Here is a 19,427-nt window from a genome sequence, read left to right as displayed (position 1 = left end):
GAATATATGCCGTAAAACATACACCAATTCAACGATTTCTACACGTGCGATTCAGTGACACCAGTTACATTCTTCCAGTTGTGCAGCCATTCTCACTTTCCTTTTCTGAGTTGTTCCTTCTCCGTTAACGTAAACTCACTGCCCCCTGAGGTTCCTGTCTAATCTCTGGAGTTGCTGTTGTCAGTTCGATCCCATGTAAAAAACCACAAACCAAACCCATTCCCGTTGATTCGATTTTGACTCATAACAACCCTGTAGGACAGAGCAGAACTGCCCCACAGTGTTTCCAAGGAGTGGCTGGTGGATTCGAACTGCTGACCATTTGGTTAGCAGCTGAGCACTTAACCATTGTGCAACCAGGGTACCGTACAGATTTTAAAAGAGCATGATGCTCAAGGCAGACCTTTTTTACTAGTTTAGCTTAACTATTTGGTTTTAAAAAGACTTTAGGGGATGTTTTTGGTTTAAAGTTTAAGTCAGAGTAATAGTTTCAAGGGTTTATCCACCCCCCAAGACTCCAGAAATTCTAGAGTCAATGAGAATCTGAAATTTTGATCTGGGTGTCTATATTTTAATATCTCTCATTGTGGGTTGTTTAAAAGTTGAATGCATCGAAATTGAGGAATATTTATAATTGCTCAGATTTGCAATATATATTTCTTGACATGCTTGTTCCATCCTTCCAAGGTAGCAGGTGCCACACGTGTTTTACAGATGAGCAAACTGAGGAAGTGATAGGCCCAGGGCCACGCAACGATTCGCTAGTAGAGCTGAGCTCAGAGCCCAGTCTACTGTGGCCCACCCCCTACTTGTCCCACAGTCTCCCCCTCAAAGGCAGCCCTTCCTTACCCTTCTCCCAGAATGTCATTGTTGACAGTCACTCTTCATTCTGTTTTGCTTCTCAGTGTTCTTGTGTGTACATTATTATTTATTATCTCTAAAGCTTGTGATTGTCAGCCCTCTCTGGCCTAGGCCTGGCCCAGGATTCTGGCTGCTACAGGTGTCCTAAGGGTGTTTCAGAGGAAGATTAAAGTTAGGGATCTGTGCCTAAAAGATTTAATTAAGAACAAGCATTTAGACATTCAGAGAACCTGGCTGCTAGTTGGAGCCAGCAGTTCCAGGGTTAGTTGCTACGTGGTGCTGTGGGTCAGAGGTAGCTTTGTTACTCTCTGCAGCATGGGATCCTGGTAAGCTTTGTGGCTGAGCTCATCTCTTTGGGGAACTCTTGGTTGTAACCAATTTGTATGTTTCAACTTGTATCTCTCCGAGGCAGTGCCTCTGCCTAGCATCTCAGCTGCAGCCTTTCCTCAGCTCTAAGCCCAGGGTCTGTCTTTGTAGGGATGGGGTCAGGGGACTCACCTGGGGACTCATTTGGTTATAGAATGGGAGAGAGACTGAAGAGGCCTGTCCTGTCAAGCTAACACCTCCTCTCCTTCCTAGAATGGAAGACCAGTTTGCAGCCCTGCACAAAAATCCCGACATGTGAGTTTGTAAAACAGGGGTGATATTCTGGGGCCCCTTCCCCAGATGGCCACTGGCCAGGGAATGGGGGTAGTGGCCCTGGTCCTGGGGTGACCTGGTCTGTGTTCCCCCTTCCAGAATCATTGCTACCCCTGGACGGCTGGTGCATGTGGCTGTGGAGATGAGCCTGAAGCTGCAGAGCATGGAGTACGTGGTATTTGACGAGGCAGACAGGTAAGGCTGCAGGTACACCTGTGTGCTCCTGTCAGTGTTGGTTCCAAAGCTGGGAAAACAGAGGGGGCAGCGTTGGGCAGGAGGAAGCAGCTCTGCCGGAAGGGACCTGTGAGGGCAAGGCTGTAGGAGTATCAAAAAGAGTAATAAAATTGCAATCACGTGATTTTTAAGTGATAAAAATAGCACAAAGCTAAGAGCCCAGACTCTGGAGCCAAAGAGGTGCGAGATCAGATCCCAGCCCTGCTACTTCCCAGCTCTGTGAACATGGGCCCCAATCACTGAAGATCTCTGGGCCTTGGTTGCCTCAGCTGTAAAATGGGGACAAGATAGCTTGTACCTCATAGGCTGGTTGTGAGGGTTAAATGAACTCATGAGTGTAAAGGACAGGAAGTCCCCGGGTTATGAATGAGATCCATTCCTAACTCTGTAATTAAGTCGAATTTGTAGGTAAGTTGGAACAGGTACATACGGTTCTTAGTTAGCGTCAGTTAGTCAAATGTTTGTCTTCGTATACAGTATATATTTTACTTTTTTTTTTTTTAATTTCGTACTCTAAGTGAAAATTTGCAGATCGAGTCAGTCTCATACAAATATTTATATGCACATTCCTATATACTCCTAGTTGCTTTCTCCCTAATGAGACCACAAACTCCTCTCCACCCTCTTATTTCCATGCCCATTCAGCCAGCTTCTGACCCTCTTTGCCTTCTCATCTCCCCTCCAGACAGGAGCTGCCCACATAGTCTCATGTGTCTACATGATCCAAGAAGTTCACTCCTTACCAGTATCATTTTCTCTCCTATAGTCCAGTCTAATCCCTGTCTGAAGAGTTCAGTTTGGGAATGGTTCCTGTCTTGGGCTAACAGAAGGTCTGGGGACTATGACCTCTGGGGTTCTTCTAGTCTCAGTCAGACCATTAAGTCTAGTCTTTTTACGAGACTTTGAAGTCTGCATCCCACTGCTCTGCTGCTCCCTCAGGGGTTCTCTGTTGTGTTTCCTATCAGGGCAGTCCTCGGTTATAGCTGGGCACCACCTAGTTCTTCTGGTCTCAGGCTGATATAGTCTCTAGTTTATGTGGCCCTTTCTGTCTCTTGGGCTCATGATTACCTTGTGTCTTTGGTATTCTTCATTCTTCTTTGCTCCAGGTGGGTTGAGACCAATTCATGCATCTTAGATGGCTGCTTGCTAGTGTTTAAGACCCCAGATGCCATTGTCCAAAGTGGGATGCAGAATGTTTTCTTAATAGATTTTATTATGCCAATTGACCTAGATGTCCCCTGAAACGCAATCTCTGCCCCTGCTACGCTGGCCTTCAGAGTGTTCAGTTTTTATTCAGGAAACTTCTTTACTTTTGGTTTAGTCCAGTTGTGCTGACCTCTCCTGTATTGTGTGTCGTCTTTCCCTTCACCTAAAATACTTCTTGTCTACTATCTAATGAGTGAATACCCCTTTCTCTCCCTCCCTGCATACTCATAACCATTAAGAATATTTTCTTCTCTGTTTAAACTATTTCTCGAGTTCTTATAATAGTGCTCTCATACAGTATTTGTCCTTTTGAAACTAATTTCACTCAGCATAATGCCTTCCAGATTCTTCCATGTTATGAAATGTTTCACAGATTCATTATTGTTCTTTATCGATGCATAGTATTCCATTGCGTGAATATACCATAATTTATTTATTCATCTCTTGATGGGCATCTTGGTTTCTTCCATCTTTTTGCCATTGTAAACAGTGCTGCAGTGAACATGGGTGTGCATATATTTGTTCGTGTAAAAGCTGTTATTTCTCTAGGATATATTCCAAGGAGTGGGATTGCTGGATCGTATGGTAGTTCTATTTCGAGTTTTTTAAGGAAACACCAAATCGATTTCCAAAGTGGCCGTACCATTTGACCTCCCCAGCCAGCAGTGTGTAAGTGTTCCTGTCTCTCTGCAACCTCTCCAACATTTATTATTTTGTGTTTTTTTGGATTAATGCCAGCCTTGTTGGAGTGAGATGGAATCTCATTGTAGTTTTGATTTGCATTTCTCTAATGGCTAATGATCATGAACACCTGAATGTCTTTTTAGTGAAGTGCCTGTTCATATCCTTTGCCCATTTTTTAATTGGGTTATTTGTCTTTTCGTAGTTAAGTTTTTGCAGTATCGTGTAGATTTTAGAGATCAGACGCCGATTGGAAGTGTCATAGCTAAAAACTTTTCCCAGTCTGTAGGTAACCTTTTTTCTCTTTTAGTGAAGTCTTTGGATGAGCGTAGGTGTTTGATTTTTAGGAGCTCCCAGTTATCTAGTTTCTCTTCTGATATTTGTGCGTTGTTAGTAATGTTTTGTATACTGTTTATGCCATGTATTAGGGCTCTTAGCGTTGTACCTATTTTTTCTTCCATGATCTTTATTGTTATAGATTTTATATTTGGGTCTGTGATCCATTTTGAGTTAATTTTTGTGCATGGTGTGAGGTATGGGCCTTGTTTCATTTATTCGCAGATGGATATCCAGTTATGCTAGCACCATTTGTTAAAAAGACTGTCTTTTCCCCATTTAACTGACTTTGGGCCTTTGTCAAATATCAGCTGCTCATATGTGGATAGATTTATGTCTGGATTCTCAATTCTGTTCCATTGGTCTATGTATGTGTTGTTGTACCAATACCAGGCTGTTTTGACTACTGTGGCAGTATAATAGTTTCTTTAAAATTAGGTAGTGTGAGGCCTCGCACTTTGTTCTTCTTTTTCAGTAATGCTTTACTTCTCCAGGGCCTCTTTCCCTTCCATATGAAGTTGGTGATTTGTTTCTCCATCTCATTAAAAAATGTTGTTGGAATTTGGATCGGAATTGCATTGTACCTATACATCACTTTTGGTAGAATAGACATTTTTACAATGTTGAGTCTTCCTATCTATGTGCAAGGTGTTTTTCCAATTACGTAGGTCTCTTTTTGTTTCTAGCAGTAGTGTCTTGTAGTTTTATTTGTATAGGTCTCTCATGTTTCTGGAAACCCCGGTGGCGTAGTGGTTCAGTGCTATGGCTGCTAACCAAGAGGTCAGCAGTTCAAATCCATCAGGCACTCCTTGGAAAACCCTATGGGGCAGTTCTACTCTGTCCTATAGGGTCGCTATGAGTCGGAATCGACTCGAGGGCAGTGGGTTTGGTTTTTGGTTTATGTTTCTGGTAAGATTTATTCCTAAGTATTTTATCTTCTTGGGGGCTACTGTAAATGGTATTGACTTGGTGATTTCCTCTTTGATGTTCTTTTTGTTGACATAGAGGAATCCAACTGATTTTTGTGTGTTTATCTTGTATCCTGATATTCTGCTGAACTATTAGTTTCAGTAGTTACTTAAGGATTCTTTAGGGTTTTCTGTGTATAAGATAATGTCATCTGTAAATAAAGATACTTTTTATTTCTTCCTTACCAATCTGGATGCCGTTTATTTCTTTATCTAGCCTAGTTGCTCTGGCTAGCACCTCCAGCACATTGTTGAATATAGAGTGGTGATAAAGCGCATCCTTGTCTGGTTCCCGTTCTCAAGGGGAATGCTTTCAGACTCTCTCCATTTAGGATGATGTTGGGCTGTTGGCTTTGTATAAATGCCCTTTATTATTTTGAGGAAAATTCCTTCTATTCCTATTTGCTGAGAGTTTTTATCATGAATGGGTGTTGAACTTTGTCACATGCCTTTTTTGAATTGATAAGATCATGTGGTTCTTGTCTTTTGTTTTATTTATATGATGGATTACATTGTTTATCTGATGTTGAATCATCCCTGCATACCTGACATGAATCACACATGGTCATGGGGAATTATTTTTTTGATATGTTGTCGAATTCTGTAGGCTAGAATTTTGTTGAGGATTTTTGCATCTAAGTTCATAAGGGATATAGGTCTGTAATTTTCTTGTCTGTGTGCTGTCTTTACGTGGTTTTGGTATCAGGGATATGCTGGCTTCATAGAATGAGTTTGGGAGTATTCCATCCTTTTCTACGCTCTGAAATACCTTTAGTAGTAGTGGTGTTAATTCTCCTTTGAAAGTTTGGTAGAACTCTGCAGTGAAGCTGTCCGGGCCAGGGCTTTTTTTCTTTGGGAGTTTTTTAATTACTTTTTCAATCTTTTCTTTTGTTACGGGTTTATTTAGTTGTTCTACCTCTCTTTGTGTTAGTTTGGGTAGGTAGTGTGTTTCTAGAAATGCATCCATTTCTTCTAGGTTTTCAAATTTGTTAGAGTACAATTCTTTGTAGTAATCTGATATGATTCCTTTAATTTCAGTTGGGTCTGTTGTAATATCGCCCATCTCATCCCTTATCCGGGTTATTTGCTTCCTCTCCTGTTTTTCTTTTGTCAGTTTGACCAGTGGTTTATCAATTTTGTCAGTTTTTTCAAAGAACCAGCTTTTGGTCTTGTTAACTCTTTCAGTTGCTTTTCTGTTCTCTATTTAATTCCGCTCTAACTTTTATTATTTGCCTTCTTCTGGCATCTGAGGGTTTCTTGTGTTGCTCTCTATTTGTTCAAGTTGTAGGGATAATTCTTTGATTTTGGCCCTTCTTTTTGTATGTGTGCATTTATTGATACAAATTGACCTCTGAGCACAGCTTTCGCTGTCCCAAGGGTTTTGATAGAAAGTGTTTTCATTCTCATTGGATTCTATGAATTTCTTTATTCCATCCTTAATATCTTCCATAGCCCAGTCGTTTTTGAGCAGGGTGTTGCTCAGTTTCCAAGTGTTTGATTTCTTTTCCCTGCTTTTTCTGTTACTTATTTCTACTTTTATGGCCTATGGTCAGAGAAGATGCTTTGTAATATTTCGATGTTTTGGATTCTGCTAAGGCATGCTTTATGACCTAATATATGGTCTATTCTAGAGAATGTTCCATGTGCACTAGAAAAGAAAGTACATTTTGCTGCTTTTGGGTGGAGTGTTCTGTATATGTCTATGAGGTCAAGTTGGTTGATTGTGACATTTAGATCTTCAATGTCTTTATTGAGCTTCTTTCTGGATGTGCTGTTCTTCACTGAAAGTGATGTGGTGAAGTCTCCTACTATTATTGTGGAGCTGTCTATCTCACTTTTCAATGCTGTGAGAGTTTGCTTTATGTATCTTGAAGCCCTGTCATTGGGTGCATAAATATTTAATATGGTTATATCGTCCTGGTGTATTGTCCCTTTAATCATTATATAGTGCCCTTCCTTATCCGTTGTGGTGGATTTAATTTTAAAGTCTATTTTGTCAGAAATTAATATTCCTACTCCTGCTCTTATTCAATTGTTGTTTGCTTGATATATTTTTTTCCATCCTTTGGGTTTTAGTTTGTTTGTGTTCTAAGTCTAAGGTGTGTCTCTTGTAGGCACCATACAGGTGGATCATGGTTTTTTGTCCGTTCTGCCACTCTGTCTTTATTGGTGCATTTAGTCTATTTACATTCAGCGTAATTTTGGATAGGTATGAGTTTAGCGCTGTCATTTTGATGTCTCTTTTAGTGTGTTGTTGTTTCTTTTCCCACTTAATTTTTTTGTAATGAGAAGTTTATGTATTGTCTTTTCCTCTTATTCATTGTTGTTGATTTTGTTTTTGCTGAGTCTTTATTTTTTTCTTGTATTTATTTATTTAAAATAATTTTTATTGTGCTTTAAGTGAAAGTTTACAAATCAAGTCAGTCGGTCATATATAAGCTTATATACACCTTACTCCATACTCCCACTTACTCTCCCCCTAATGAGTCAGCCCGCTCCCTCCTTCCAGTCTCTCCTTTCGTGACGATTTTGCCAGTTTCTAACCCTCTCTACCCTCCTATCTCCCCTCCAGACAGGAGATGCCAACACAGTCTCAAGTGTCCACCTGATACAAGTAGCTCACTCTTCGTCAGCATCTCTCTCCAACCCATTGTCCAGTCCCCTCCATGTCTGATGAGTTGTCTTCGGGAATGGTTCCTGACCTGGGCCAACAGAAGGTTTGGGGACCATGACCGCCGGGATTCTTCTAGTCTCAGTCAGACCATTAAGTCTGGTCTTTTTATGAGAATTTGGGGTCTGCATCCCACTGTTCTCCTGCTCCCTCAGGGGTTCTCTGTTGTGCTCCCTGTCAGGGCAGTCATCGGTGGTGGCCGGGCACCATCTAGTTCTTTTGGTCTCAGGATGATGTAAGTCTCTGGTTCATGTGGCCCTTTTTGTCTCTTGGGCTCATAGTTATCGTGTGACCTTGGTGTTCTTCATTCTCCTTTGATCCAGGTGGGTTGAGACCAATTGATGCATCTTAGATGGCGCTTGTTAGCATTTAAGACCCCAGACGCCACAGTTCAAAGTGGGATGCAGAATGTTTTCATGATAGAATTATTTTGCCAATTGACTTAGAAGTCCCCTTAAGCCATTGTCCCCAAACCCCCACCCTTGCTCCGCTGACCTTCGAAGCATTCATTTTATCCCAGAAACTTCTTTGCTTTTGGTCCAGTCCAGTTGAGCTGACCTTCCGTGTATTGAGTATTGTCCTTCCGTTCACCTAAAGTAGTTCTTATCTACAAACTAATCAGTAACTAACCCTCTCCCACCCTCCCTCCCTCCCCCGCCCCGTAACCACAAAATTATGTGTTCTTCTCACTTTATACTATTTTTCAAGTTCCTGTAATAGTGGTCTTATACAATATTTGTCCTTTTGCCTCTGACTAATTTCACTCAGCATAATGCCTTCCAGGTTCCTCCATGTTATGAAATGTTTCACAGATTCGTCACTGTTCTTTATCGATGCATAGTATTCCATCGTGTGTACATACCACAATTTTTTAACCATTCATCCGTTGATGGACACCTTGGTTGCTTCCAGCTTTTTGCTATTGTAAACAGAGCTGCAATAAACATGGGTGTGCATATATCTGTTCGTGTAAAGGCTCTTATTTCTCTAGGATATATTCCGAGGAGTGGGATTTCTGGGTTGTATGGTAGTTCTATTTCTAACTTTTTAAGAAAACGCCAAATCGATTTCCAGAGTGGTTGTACCATTTTACATTCCCACCAGCAGTGTATAAGAGTTCCAATCTCTCCGCAGCCTCTCCGACATTTATTATTTTGTGTTTTTTGGATTAATGCCAGCCGTGTTGGAGTGAGATGGAATCTCATTGTAGTTTTAATTTGCATTTCTCTAATGGCTAATGATCGAGAGCATTTTCTCATGTATCTGTTAGCTGCCTGAATATCTTCTTTAGTGAAGTGCCTGTACATATCCTTTGCCCACTTTTTGATTGGGTTGTTTGTCTTTTTGTGGTTGAGTTTTAACAGAATCATATAGATTTTAGAGAACAGGCACTGGTTGGAGATGTCATAGCTGAAAATTCTTTCCCAATCGGTAGGTAGTCTTTTTACTCTTTTGGTGAAGTCTTTAGATGAGCATAGGTGTTTGATTTTTAGGAGCTCCCAGTTATCTGGTTTCTCTTCGTCATTTTTGGTAATGTTTTATGTTCTGTTTATGCCTTGTATTAGGGCTCCTAACATTGTCCCTATTTTTTCTTCCATGATCTTTATCATTTTAGTCTTTATGTTTAGGTCTTTGATCCACTTGGAGTTAGTTTTTGTGCATGGTGTGAGGTATGGGTCCTGTTTCATTTTTTTGCAAATGGATATCCAGTTATGCCAGCACCATTTGTTAAAAAGACTATCTTTTCCCCAATTAACTGTCACTGGACCTTTGTCAACTATCACCTGCTCTTATGTGGATGGATTTATATCTGGGTTCTCAATTCTGTTCCATCGGTCTGTGTGCCTGTTGTTGTACCAGTACCAGGCTGTTTTGACTACTGTGGCTGTATAATATGTTCTAAAATCAAGTAGAGTGAGGCCTCCCACTTTCTTCTTCTTTTTCAGTAATGCTTTACTTATCCGGGGCTTCTTTCTCTTCCATACGAAGTTGGTGATTTGTTTCTCCATCACATTGAAAAATGTCATTGGAATTTGGATCGGAAGTGTATTGTATGTATAGATGGCTTTTGGTAGAATAGACATTTTTACTATGTTAAGTCTTCCTATCCATGAGCAAGGTATGTTTTTCCACTTATGTAGGTCCTTTTTAGTTTCTTGCACTAGTACTTTGTAGTTTTCTTTGTATAGGTTTTTTACATCTTTGGTAAGATTTATTCCTAAGTATTTTATCTTCTTGGGGGCTACTGTGAATGGTATTGATTTGGTGATTTCCTCTTCGATGTTCTTTTTGTTGATGTAGAGGAATCCAAGTGATTTTTGTATGTTTATCTTGTAACCTGAGACTCTGCCAAACTCTTCTATTAGTTTCAGTAGTTTTCTGGAGGATTCCTTAGGGTTTTTTGTGTATAAGATCATGTTATCTGCAAATAGAGATAATTTTACTTCCTCCTTGCCAATCCAGATGCCCTTTATTTCTTTGTCTAGCCTAATTGCTCTGGCTAGGACCTCTAGCACAATGTTGAATAAGAGCAGTGATAAAGGGCATTCTTGTCTGGTTCCCGTTCTCAAGGGAAATGCTTTCAGGCTCTCTCCATTTAGAGTGATGTTGGCTGTTGGCTTTGCATTAAAAAAAAAAAAAATGCCCTTTATTATGTTGAGGAATTTTCCTTCAATTCCTATTTTGCTGAGAGTTTTTATCATAAATGGGTGTTGGACTTTGTCAGATGCCTTTTCTGCATCAATTGATAAGATCATGTGGTTTTATTTATATGGTGGATTACATTAATGGTTTTTCTAATATTAAACCAGCCTTGCATACCTGGTATAAATCCCACTTGGTTGTGGTGGATTATTTTTTTGATATGTTGTTGAATTCTATTGGCTAGAATTTTGTTGAGGATTTTTGCATCTATGTTCATGAGGGATATAGGTCTGTAATTTTCTTTTTTTGTGATGTCTTTACCTGGTTTTGGTATCAGGGATATGGTGGCTTCATAGAATGAGTTAGGTGGTATTCCGTCATTTTCTATGCTTTGAAGTACCTTTAGTAGTAGTGGTGTTAACTCTTCTCTGAAAGTTTGGTAGAACTCTGCAGTGAAGCCGTCCGGGCCAGGGCTTTTTTTTGTTGGGAGTTTTTTGCTTACCGTTTCAATCTCTTTTTTTGTTATGGGTCTATTTAGTTGTTCTACTTCTGATTGTGTGTTTAGGTAGGTAGTGTTTTTCTAGGAATTCAACCATTTCTTCTAGGTTTTCAAATTTGTTAGAGTATAATTTTTCGTAATAATCTCATATGATTCTTTTAATTTCAGTTGGGTCTGTTGTGATGTGGCCCATCTCGTTTCTTATTCGGGTTATTTGTTTCCTTTCCTGTATTTCTTTAGTCAGTCTGGCCAATGGTTTATCAATTTTGTTAATTTTTTCAAAGAACCAGCTTTTGGCTTTGTTAATTCTTTCAATTGTTTTTCTGTTCTCTAATTCATTTAGTTCAGCTCTGATTTTTATTATTTGTTTTCTTCTGGTGCCTGATGGATTGTTTTGTTGCTCACTTTTTATTTGTTGAAGTTGTAGGGACAGTTCTCTGATTCTGGCTCTTCTTTTTGTATGTGTGTGTTTATCAATATAAATTGACCTCTGAACACTGCTTTTGCTGTGTCCCAGAGGTTTTGATAGGAAGTATTTTCATTCTCGTTGCATTCTATGAATTTCTTTATTCCCTCCTTAATGTCTTCTATAACCCAGTCTTTTTTCAGCAGGGTATTGTTCAGTTTCCAAGTATTTGATTTCTTTTCCCTAATTTTTCTGTTATTGATTTCCGCTTTTATGGCCTTGTGGTCTGAGAAGATGCTTTGTAATATTTCGATGTTTTGGATTCTGCAAAGGTTTGTTTTATGACCTAATACGTGGTCTATACTAGAGAATGTTCCATGTGCACTAGAAAAAAAAGTATACTTTGCAGCAGTTGGGTGGAGTGTTCTGTATATGTCTATGAGGTCAAGTTGGTTGATGGTAGCAATTAGATATTCCATGTCTCTATTGAGCTTCTAACTGGAAGTCCTGTCCTCTCCGAAAGTGGTGTGTTGAAGTCTCCTACTATAATTGCGGAGGTGTCTATCTCACTTTTCAGTTCTGTTAAAATTTGATTTATGTATCTTGCAGCCCTGTCATTGGGTGCATAAATATTTAATATGGTTATATCTTCCTGATCAATTGTCCCTTTTATCATTATGTAGTGTCCTTCTTTATCCTTTGTGGTGGATTTAACGTTAAAGTCTATTTTGTCAGAAATTAATATTGCTACTCTTGCTCTTTTTTGCTTGTTGTTTGCTTGATACATTTTTTTCCATCCTTTGAGTTTTAGTTTGTTTGTGTCTCTGAGTCTAAGGTGTGTCTCTTGTAGGCAGCATACAGACGGATCGTGTTTCTTTATCCAGTCCGTGACTCTCTGTCTCTTTATTGGTGCATTTAGTCCATTTACATTCAGAGTAATTATAGATAAGTATGTGTTTAGTGCTGTCATTTTGATGCCTTTTTATTTGTGTTGTTGACAGTTTCATTTTTCCACTTACTTTTTTGTGCTGAGATGTTTTTCTTTGTAAATTGTATGTACCTCATTTTCATACTATTTGACTTTGTTTGACGAGTCGTTATGTTTTTCTTGGTTTTTATTTTGAGTTATGAAGTTGTTATACCTCTTTGTGGTTACCTTAATATTTTCCTCTATTTTTCTAAGTAAAAACCTAACTTGTAGTGTCCTATATCGCCTTGTTTCCCTCTCCATATGGCAGTTCTATGCCACCTGTATTTAGTCCCTCTTTTGATTATTGTGATCTTTTATGTATTGACTTCAATGACTCCGTTTTGAGCATTTTTTTCTTTTTAAAATTAATCTTAATTTGTTTTTGTGATTTCCCTATTTGAGTTGATATCAGGATGTTCTGTTCTGTGACCTTGTTTTGTGCTGGTATCTGATATTATTGGTTTTCTGACCAAACAATTTCCTTTAGTATTTCTTGTAGCTTTGGTTTGGTTTTTGCAAATTCTCTAAGCTTGTGTTTATCTGTAAATGTTTTAATTTTGCCTTCATATTTGAGAGAGAGTTTTGCTGGATATATGATCCTTGGCTGGCAGTTTTTCTCCTTCAGTGCTCTATATATGTCATCCCATTGCCTTCTTGACTGCATGGTTTCTGCTGAGTAGTCTGAACTTATTGATTCTCCTTTGTAGGAGACCTTTCTTTTATCCCTGGCTGCTTTTAAAATTTTCTCTTTATCTTTGGTTTTGGCAAGTTTGATGATAATATGTCTTGGTGATTTTCTTTTTGGATCAATCTTAAATGGGGTTCAATGAGCATCTTGGATAAATATCCTTTTGTCTTTCATGATGTCAAGGAAGTTTTCTGCCAACAGATCTTCAACTACTCTCTCTGTATTTTCAGTTATCCCTCCCTGTTCTGGGACTCCAGTCACACGCAAGTTATTCTTCTTGATAGAGTCCCACATGATTCTTAGGGTTTCGTCATTTTTTAAAATTCTTTTATCTGATTTTTTTTTCAGCTATATTGGTGTCAATTCCCTTGTTCTCCAGATCCCCCACCCTGCATTCCAATTGCTCGAGTCTGCTCCTCTGACTTCCTATTGAGTTGTCTAATTCTGTAATTTTACTGTTAATCTTTTGGATTTCTGAATGCTGTCTCTCTATGGATTCTTGCAGCTTATTAATTTTTCCACTATGTTCTTGAATAATCTTTTTGAGTTCTTCAACTGCTTTATCAGTGTGTTCTTGGCTTTTTCTGTAGATTGCCTTATTTCATTTCTGAGGTCATCCCTGGTGTCTTGAAGCATTCTGTAAATTAGTTTTTTATATTCTGCATCTGGCAATTCCAGAATTATATCTTCATTTGGGAAAGATTTTGATTCTTATTTTGGGGAGTTGTAGAAGCAATCATGGTCTGCTTCTTTATGTGGTTTGATATCGATTGCTGTCTCCGAGCCATCTCTAAGATATTGTAGTGATTTATTCTATATTTGCTCACTGAGTCTTATCTTGTTTTCTTTCAATATATGTAGATGGGCTACTAGACTGCGCTGTCTTGATTGTTGTAGCCCTTGAATCACTTATGTCCTATTACCAGCTGGTTTGGGCTGTTACCAGATATATATGCCTAAGAGACCATTCACTATCCTTGAGTAGAATCTGATTTTGGGTCACCAAGTGTGTGGTGCAGACTGTCACCTGTCCACCTAGAGAAGTAGTGGTGATAGTTGTGTGCACCAGATTGTAGTAGCAGCAGGGTTTCACACTCCAGGGAGGGGCAGGATGCTGACAGGCTTCCCCCAAGTGCCAGTGTGGTAGGTGTGTCTCTATTCCTAAAGCACTTTGGTGGGCGGGCTCTGCAGCTGTACCTTAGGCCCCCAGTGCAAGTACCTCTCCAGATTGGTAGGTGTCACCCTCCTTAGACCCCTAAGGCAGGAGGCTAGGTGGTCTGGGGGGAGCTTCAGCCCTCAGTTCCCTGTTGTGGGTCAGTGAGGGCTCTGTTGAATACGCAGAGATATCGGACCTGGGAAACTTGTCTTTCCAGTAATCTGCTAAAACAATTACGGTCAGATCCCTATCAGAATTGCCTTTGCATTATAATAGCCACCTTGTTCCCTGTAGGGATGAAAGCCCAAGACTGTGGATCACATATGCTTGGCTGGAGCTGGTTCTGTGTTTTTAGTCCAATTAGGGAAGGATTTTAGGTCCCTGGGTTTTTTGTAGCTGCTTCTCTTGGGCCAGGAGAATGGGTTAGGAAAAGACAAAAACAAAAAACTGCAGTGTACTTCACTCTCTGGCTCGGGAAATTCCAATGTTAATGAAGCTGCCTGGGAAGGGGAGGGGAGGGTTCAGATAAATAGAGAGTAAAAAATAGAGAGTAGCACCCCGGAATATAGACAAAGTTACTTATCTTGCTTTGGATGACTGTTTTATCTGAGATTTCCGAGAGGCGCGTTGACTGCGTGCGCTGGCTGGGTAGAGATTGCCCCCGAGGGTCAGGCCGGTGTCCCGTGCTTGCACTGTCTCAGAAGCCGTGGTCAGTTCCTCCTCTCCCAGTCCAAAGCCCAGTGCCAAGGTTCCCCGGCTGGGACGCCACACTCCAGGCTCCAAAACCAGTTGCTGCCTCCCGGTGACTTCTCCTGTCAGCCGTGTCGCTGCTCTGCCTGCGTTCACTGGCTGGGCTTCCCCCGAGGTCACTTCTGGAGGCTAGGGCTGCGCCCCGTGTTTGCGCTGTCTCAGGATGCCGTGCTCAGCTCCCCTGCGCCCAGTCCAAAGCCCGGCGCCAAGGTTTCCTGACTGGAACGCTGGCTTCAGGCGCCAAAAACAGTTGCTGCTTACCCGTGTTTGTTCGTTCTCAGTCTCTGTCACTCAGGTCAACTCTTTAGATCTGTGTTTGATGGTTAGGGTTCGTAGATTGTCATGTATGTGATCGATTCACTTGTATCTCCGAGTCTTTGTTGCAAGAGGGATCCGAGGTAGCTGCTACCTTCTTGGCCCCGCCTTCCTCTTGTATTTTATTTTGATGAATAGAATTGTTAGTCTCCCTTGTGGTTACCTTAATATTTCCCTCTATTTTTCTAAGTTTAAACCTAACTTTTATTTCTTTATATTGCCTTGCCTTCCTCTCCATATGAAAGACCTATGACTACATTTCTTAGTCCCTCATTATTGTTTTAATGTTGACTTTTACGTAATGATCGGCTGTTTCCCTATTTTGAGCATTTTTTAATCTTGATCTATTTTTTTGATTTCCCTATTTGGGTTCACATCTGGTTCCTCTGTCCTGTGTTCTAGTCTTGGGTTGATATCTGATGTTGTTGATTTTCTAACCAGAGAATTCCCTTTAGTAGTTCTTGTAGTTTTGGTTTGGTTTTTATGAATTCCCTAAACTTCTGTTTATCTGGAAATGTCCTAATTTTGCCTTCATATTTGAGAGATAGTTTTGCTGTATATATGATTCTTGGCTGGCAATTTTTTTCCTTCAGTGCTTCATATTAGTCATCCAATTGCCTTCTTGTCTGGATGGCTTGTGCCGAGTAGTCCAAGTTTATTCTTATTGACTCCCCTTTGTAGTTGACTTTTCGTTTATCCCTAGCTGCTCTTAAAATTCTCCTATCTTTAGTTTTGGTAAGTTTGATTATGTCTTGGTGACTTCCTCTTGAGATCTACTTTATGTGGCGTTCAATGAGCATCTTGGATAGATATCTTCTCACCTTTCATGATATCAGGGAAGTTTTCTGCCAATAAATCTTCAGCAATTCTCTCTGTATTTTCTGTTATCCCTCTCTGTTCTGGTACTCCAGTCACTTGTAGGTTATTTCTCTTGGTAGAGTCCCGCTTGATTCTTAGGGTTTCTTCATTTTTTTTAATTCTTATATCTGACTTTTCTTCGAATATATTTGTGCCAAGTGTTTTATCTTCAGTCGTACTAATTCTGCCTTCCACTTCCTCAATTCTGCTTTTCTGACTTTGTACTGAGTTGTCTAATTCTGTAATTTTATTGTTAATCTTCTGAATTTCTGATTGCTGCCTCTCTGTGGATTCTTGCAGCTTATTAAATTTGTCATTATATCTTTGAATAAGCTTTTTAATTTCTTCAACTACTTTATCTGTGTGTTCCTTGGCTTGTTCTGTGTTTTACCTGATCTTATTCCTGATGTCTTGAAGAGTTCTGTATATTAATCTTTTGTATTCTGCATGTGGTAATTCCAGGAAGACACCTTCATCTGGAAGATTCGTTGATTCTTTGTTTTCGGAGCTTGTTGAAGTGATCATGGTCTGCTTCTTTATGTGATTTGATATTGACCGTTGTCTCCAAGTCATCTATAAGTTATTGTTTATTTTATGTTTGTTTACTGTATCCTAGCTTTTGTTTTGTCTTAATATGTCCAAATGGGTTGCTTGAGTGAGCTAGCTTGATTATTTTCACCTTTGAAGCTCTAACATCCTGTCACCAGATGGCTGTAGCTGTTACCAGTCATATGAGCCTAGGAGTCTGTTTAGTTTTGTTGTATGGATTCAGCTCAAGTGTCCAGGTAGTTGGTCATCAAGTGTGTGGTACAGGCTCTGTCCTACAGCCTTAGAGGGGCAGGGGTGATTGGTGTAGGTACAGATATCTTATTGCAGCAGGGGCTCACACTCTCAACAAGGCAGGGGGCTGACAACCATCCCCTGAGTGTCTGTGAGGAAAGCACGTCCCTGTTCCCCAGAGTGCTCAGGTGGGTGGATTCTGCAGTCGGACCGTGGGCACCCAGTGCTTTTGGTTGTAAGGACTGGGAGGTGCCACTTGTCCTTGGACCCCTGTCTCAGGTGGCTAGGTGACATGGGTAGAGCCACCAGTCCTTTGGCTCCTGGTGTGGGTAGGTGAGGACCCTGTTTAACAGGCAAAGTGGTGTCAAACCTCAGAACACCCACCTCTATACCACGTAGCTGAAACTGTTGCAGTCTGCTAGCAAGGGCTTGTTCTCCTGAAACAGGCCCACACAGGTCCATGCAGGGGTGAAAGGTATTCAAAGTCCATGGACTGTTTGTGCCTGGATAGGAGCTGCTTCTGTCCTGTTCTCTCCAGCTTAGTGGAGCTGGCAGATTATCTTTTCCCCCAATTGTGAATTTATTCCTTCTGCAAGGCCGGGAGAATGGCTCAGGGCGCGCAGCAGGACCTATCTCAGGCCCGGGGAAATCGACAGCAATTGAAGCCAGTTTGGGGGCTCGGGGTGTGGTAAAATAAACGCAAGTACTTAGCTTTTGCTGGGAGTACCATTCTTCTCTGATTCTGGAGGTGTGAGTGGGCTGTGGGGCCTGCTGTCTCTCCCTGAGGAAACCGCGTCTGAAATGCTACCGCCAGCCCCGCTGCGGTTGCTCCAGGGAATGGTGCCTGAGAGTTCCCGGCAATTCAGGTCTGGCAACACCTCGCTGCTTGTGAATTTTCTTTCCCTCCCTCTGCCGCTCATTCTGTTTTCTAACTTTGCTTTGATGTTCAGGGCTCCTAGCTTGTCTTATATATCATCATTTCACTTGTTTTTTTCGGTTCTTTGTTGTAAGAGGGAGCACCAAAAGCATCTGACTACTCTACCATCTTGGTCCGCCTCTCTATATTTTACCTTTCTATGCATATAAAGGAAACCCTGGTGGCATCGTGGTTAAGAGCTATGGCAGCTAACTAAAAGGTCGGCCATTTGAATCCACCAGCTGCTCCTTGGAAACTCTATGGAGCAGTTTTACTCTGTCCTATAGGGTCACTATGAGTCGGAATCAACTCCATGGCAATGGGTATGGTTTTGGTTGGTTATGCATGTAAAACACTTCAGCACTTCGGACTGCGCAGTATTTTCATAACCGTCACAAAGTAGTGTGTGCATTCGTTATTACGGACCATGGTATTTAACTCAAACTTTTAATGTATTAGGCTTTATGGCAGTCCATTCTTAAGTACGAGTTGTCCATAAGTCCTGTGTTCATAACCCAGGGACTGCCTGTACTTAGAACTGTGTCTGGCACAGAGTGAGTGCTGTTATTGTTTACCCTAATACGAATTTGTAGGAAACATAACTAAGGTAGCAGACTCAAGATTTCAAGGTTATAATTGCTTAGGAGGAGTTCCTGGGTGGTGCAAACAGTTAACGCACTCAGCTGCTAACCAAAAAGTTGGAGGTTTGAGTCCACCCAGAGGCACTTCAGAATCAAGGCCTGGCGATCTGCTTCAGAAAAATCAGCCACTGAAAACCCTATGGAGCACAGTTCTACTCTGACACAAGTGGGGTCACCGTGAATCGGAGTCGACTTGACAGCAAACTTTTTTTCTGGTTTTATTGCTTAGGATGAGGTTGTCAAATAAAGAGAAAGTGAGTTGAAGGAAAGAAACATGTGAGGCCCACACCAGTCCCCTGGGCAGATATTGTGGTGGGACAGGGATGGCCGAGGCTGGGACGCAGGGGAGTGGAAGCCCCTCTCCTGACCCCGTCCTGACCCGTGCCCCCTGCCCTGCAGGCTCTTTGAAATGGGGTTCGCAGAGCAGCTGCAGGAAATCATTCACCGTCTCCCTGGGGGCCACCAGACAGTGCTGTTCTCTGCCACACTGCCCAAACTGCTGGTGGAGTTTGCCCGGGCCGGTAAGCCAGGGGTAGGGGAATGGGGACCTGGCAGGGGTCGGGACTGGGGGGCTCATTCCTCTTGTCTCCCTCACTGACCCTCCTCTGTGCTCACCTCAGGCCTCACGGAGCCCTCGCTCATCCGGCTGGATGTGGATGCCAAACTCAACGAGCAGCTCAAGGTGAGGCTCTCCCAGCCCCCCTTACCCAGGCCTGCTGCCAGGACCCATGAGCCAACAACCCACACGGCCTTTGTCCCCACAGACTGCCTTCTTCCACGTGCGTGAGGATACCAAGCCTGCTGTGCTACTCCACCTGCTGCGCACTGTGGTGCGGCCGCAGGACCAGACTGTGGTGTTTGTGGCCACAAAGCACCACGCCGAGTACCTTTCAGAGGTGAGCAGGATCCTGACCTGGTTCCCAGGCAGGACGAGAGCCTGTGGGGCGGAGTGCCAGCTCTTGAGCTTGGGGCTGCAGTTCAGTATGCCGCCACCAGAGGGCAGCATCAGATTGCAACATGGACCTGGGCTCTATTTTTTTTTTTTCATTGTAACTTTATGATGAGATATTTCGAACACATGTTAAAGTACAGAAATTAGTGTAGTGAATTTCCAAGTACCCGTTATCTAGGTACAGCAATTATCAGCTCATTGCTAATCTTGATTATTCCCGCTCTGCCCCCTCTATTTTGGGGTTCATCCCAGCCATC

The 19,427-nt window shown here is 41.5% G+C and overlaps 1 protein-coding gene across 2 annotated transcripts in view; it reads left to right on the top strand.

Annotated features, from left to right (window-relative positions):
* The window catches only part of DDX54 (DEAD-box helicase 54), a 33,846-nt gene that overhangs the window by 6,217 nt on the left and 8,202 nt on the right, over positions 1-19,427 (top strand). For both annotated transcript variants that reach the window (XM_064272235.1, XM_064272234.1), the window contains exons 6-10: positions 1,441-1,482; positions 1,600-1,695; positions 18,618-18,739; positions 18,839-18,900; positions 18,983-19,114. In XM_064272235.1, coding sequence (XP_064128305.1) covers positions 1,441-1,482; positions 1,600-1,695; positions 18,618-18,739; positions 18,839-18,900; positions 18,983-19,114 — 454 coding nt within the window. The remainder of the gene's footprint in view (positions 1-1,440; positions 1,483-1,599; positions 1,696-18,617; positions 18,740-18,838; positions 18,901-18,982; positions 19,115-19,427) is intronic.

This window comes from Loxodonta africana, chromosome 19, assembly GCF_030014295.1.
Source record: "Loxodonta africana isolate mLoxAfr1 chromosome 19, mLoxAfr1.hap2, whole genome shotgun sequence".
Classification (NCBI taxonomy): Eukaryota; Metazoa; Chordata; class Mammalia; order Proboscidea; family Elephantidae; genus Loxodonta; species Loxodonta africana.
This window is presented reverse-complemented; position numbering and strand designations above follow the sequence as displayed.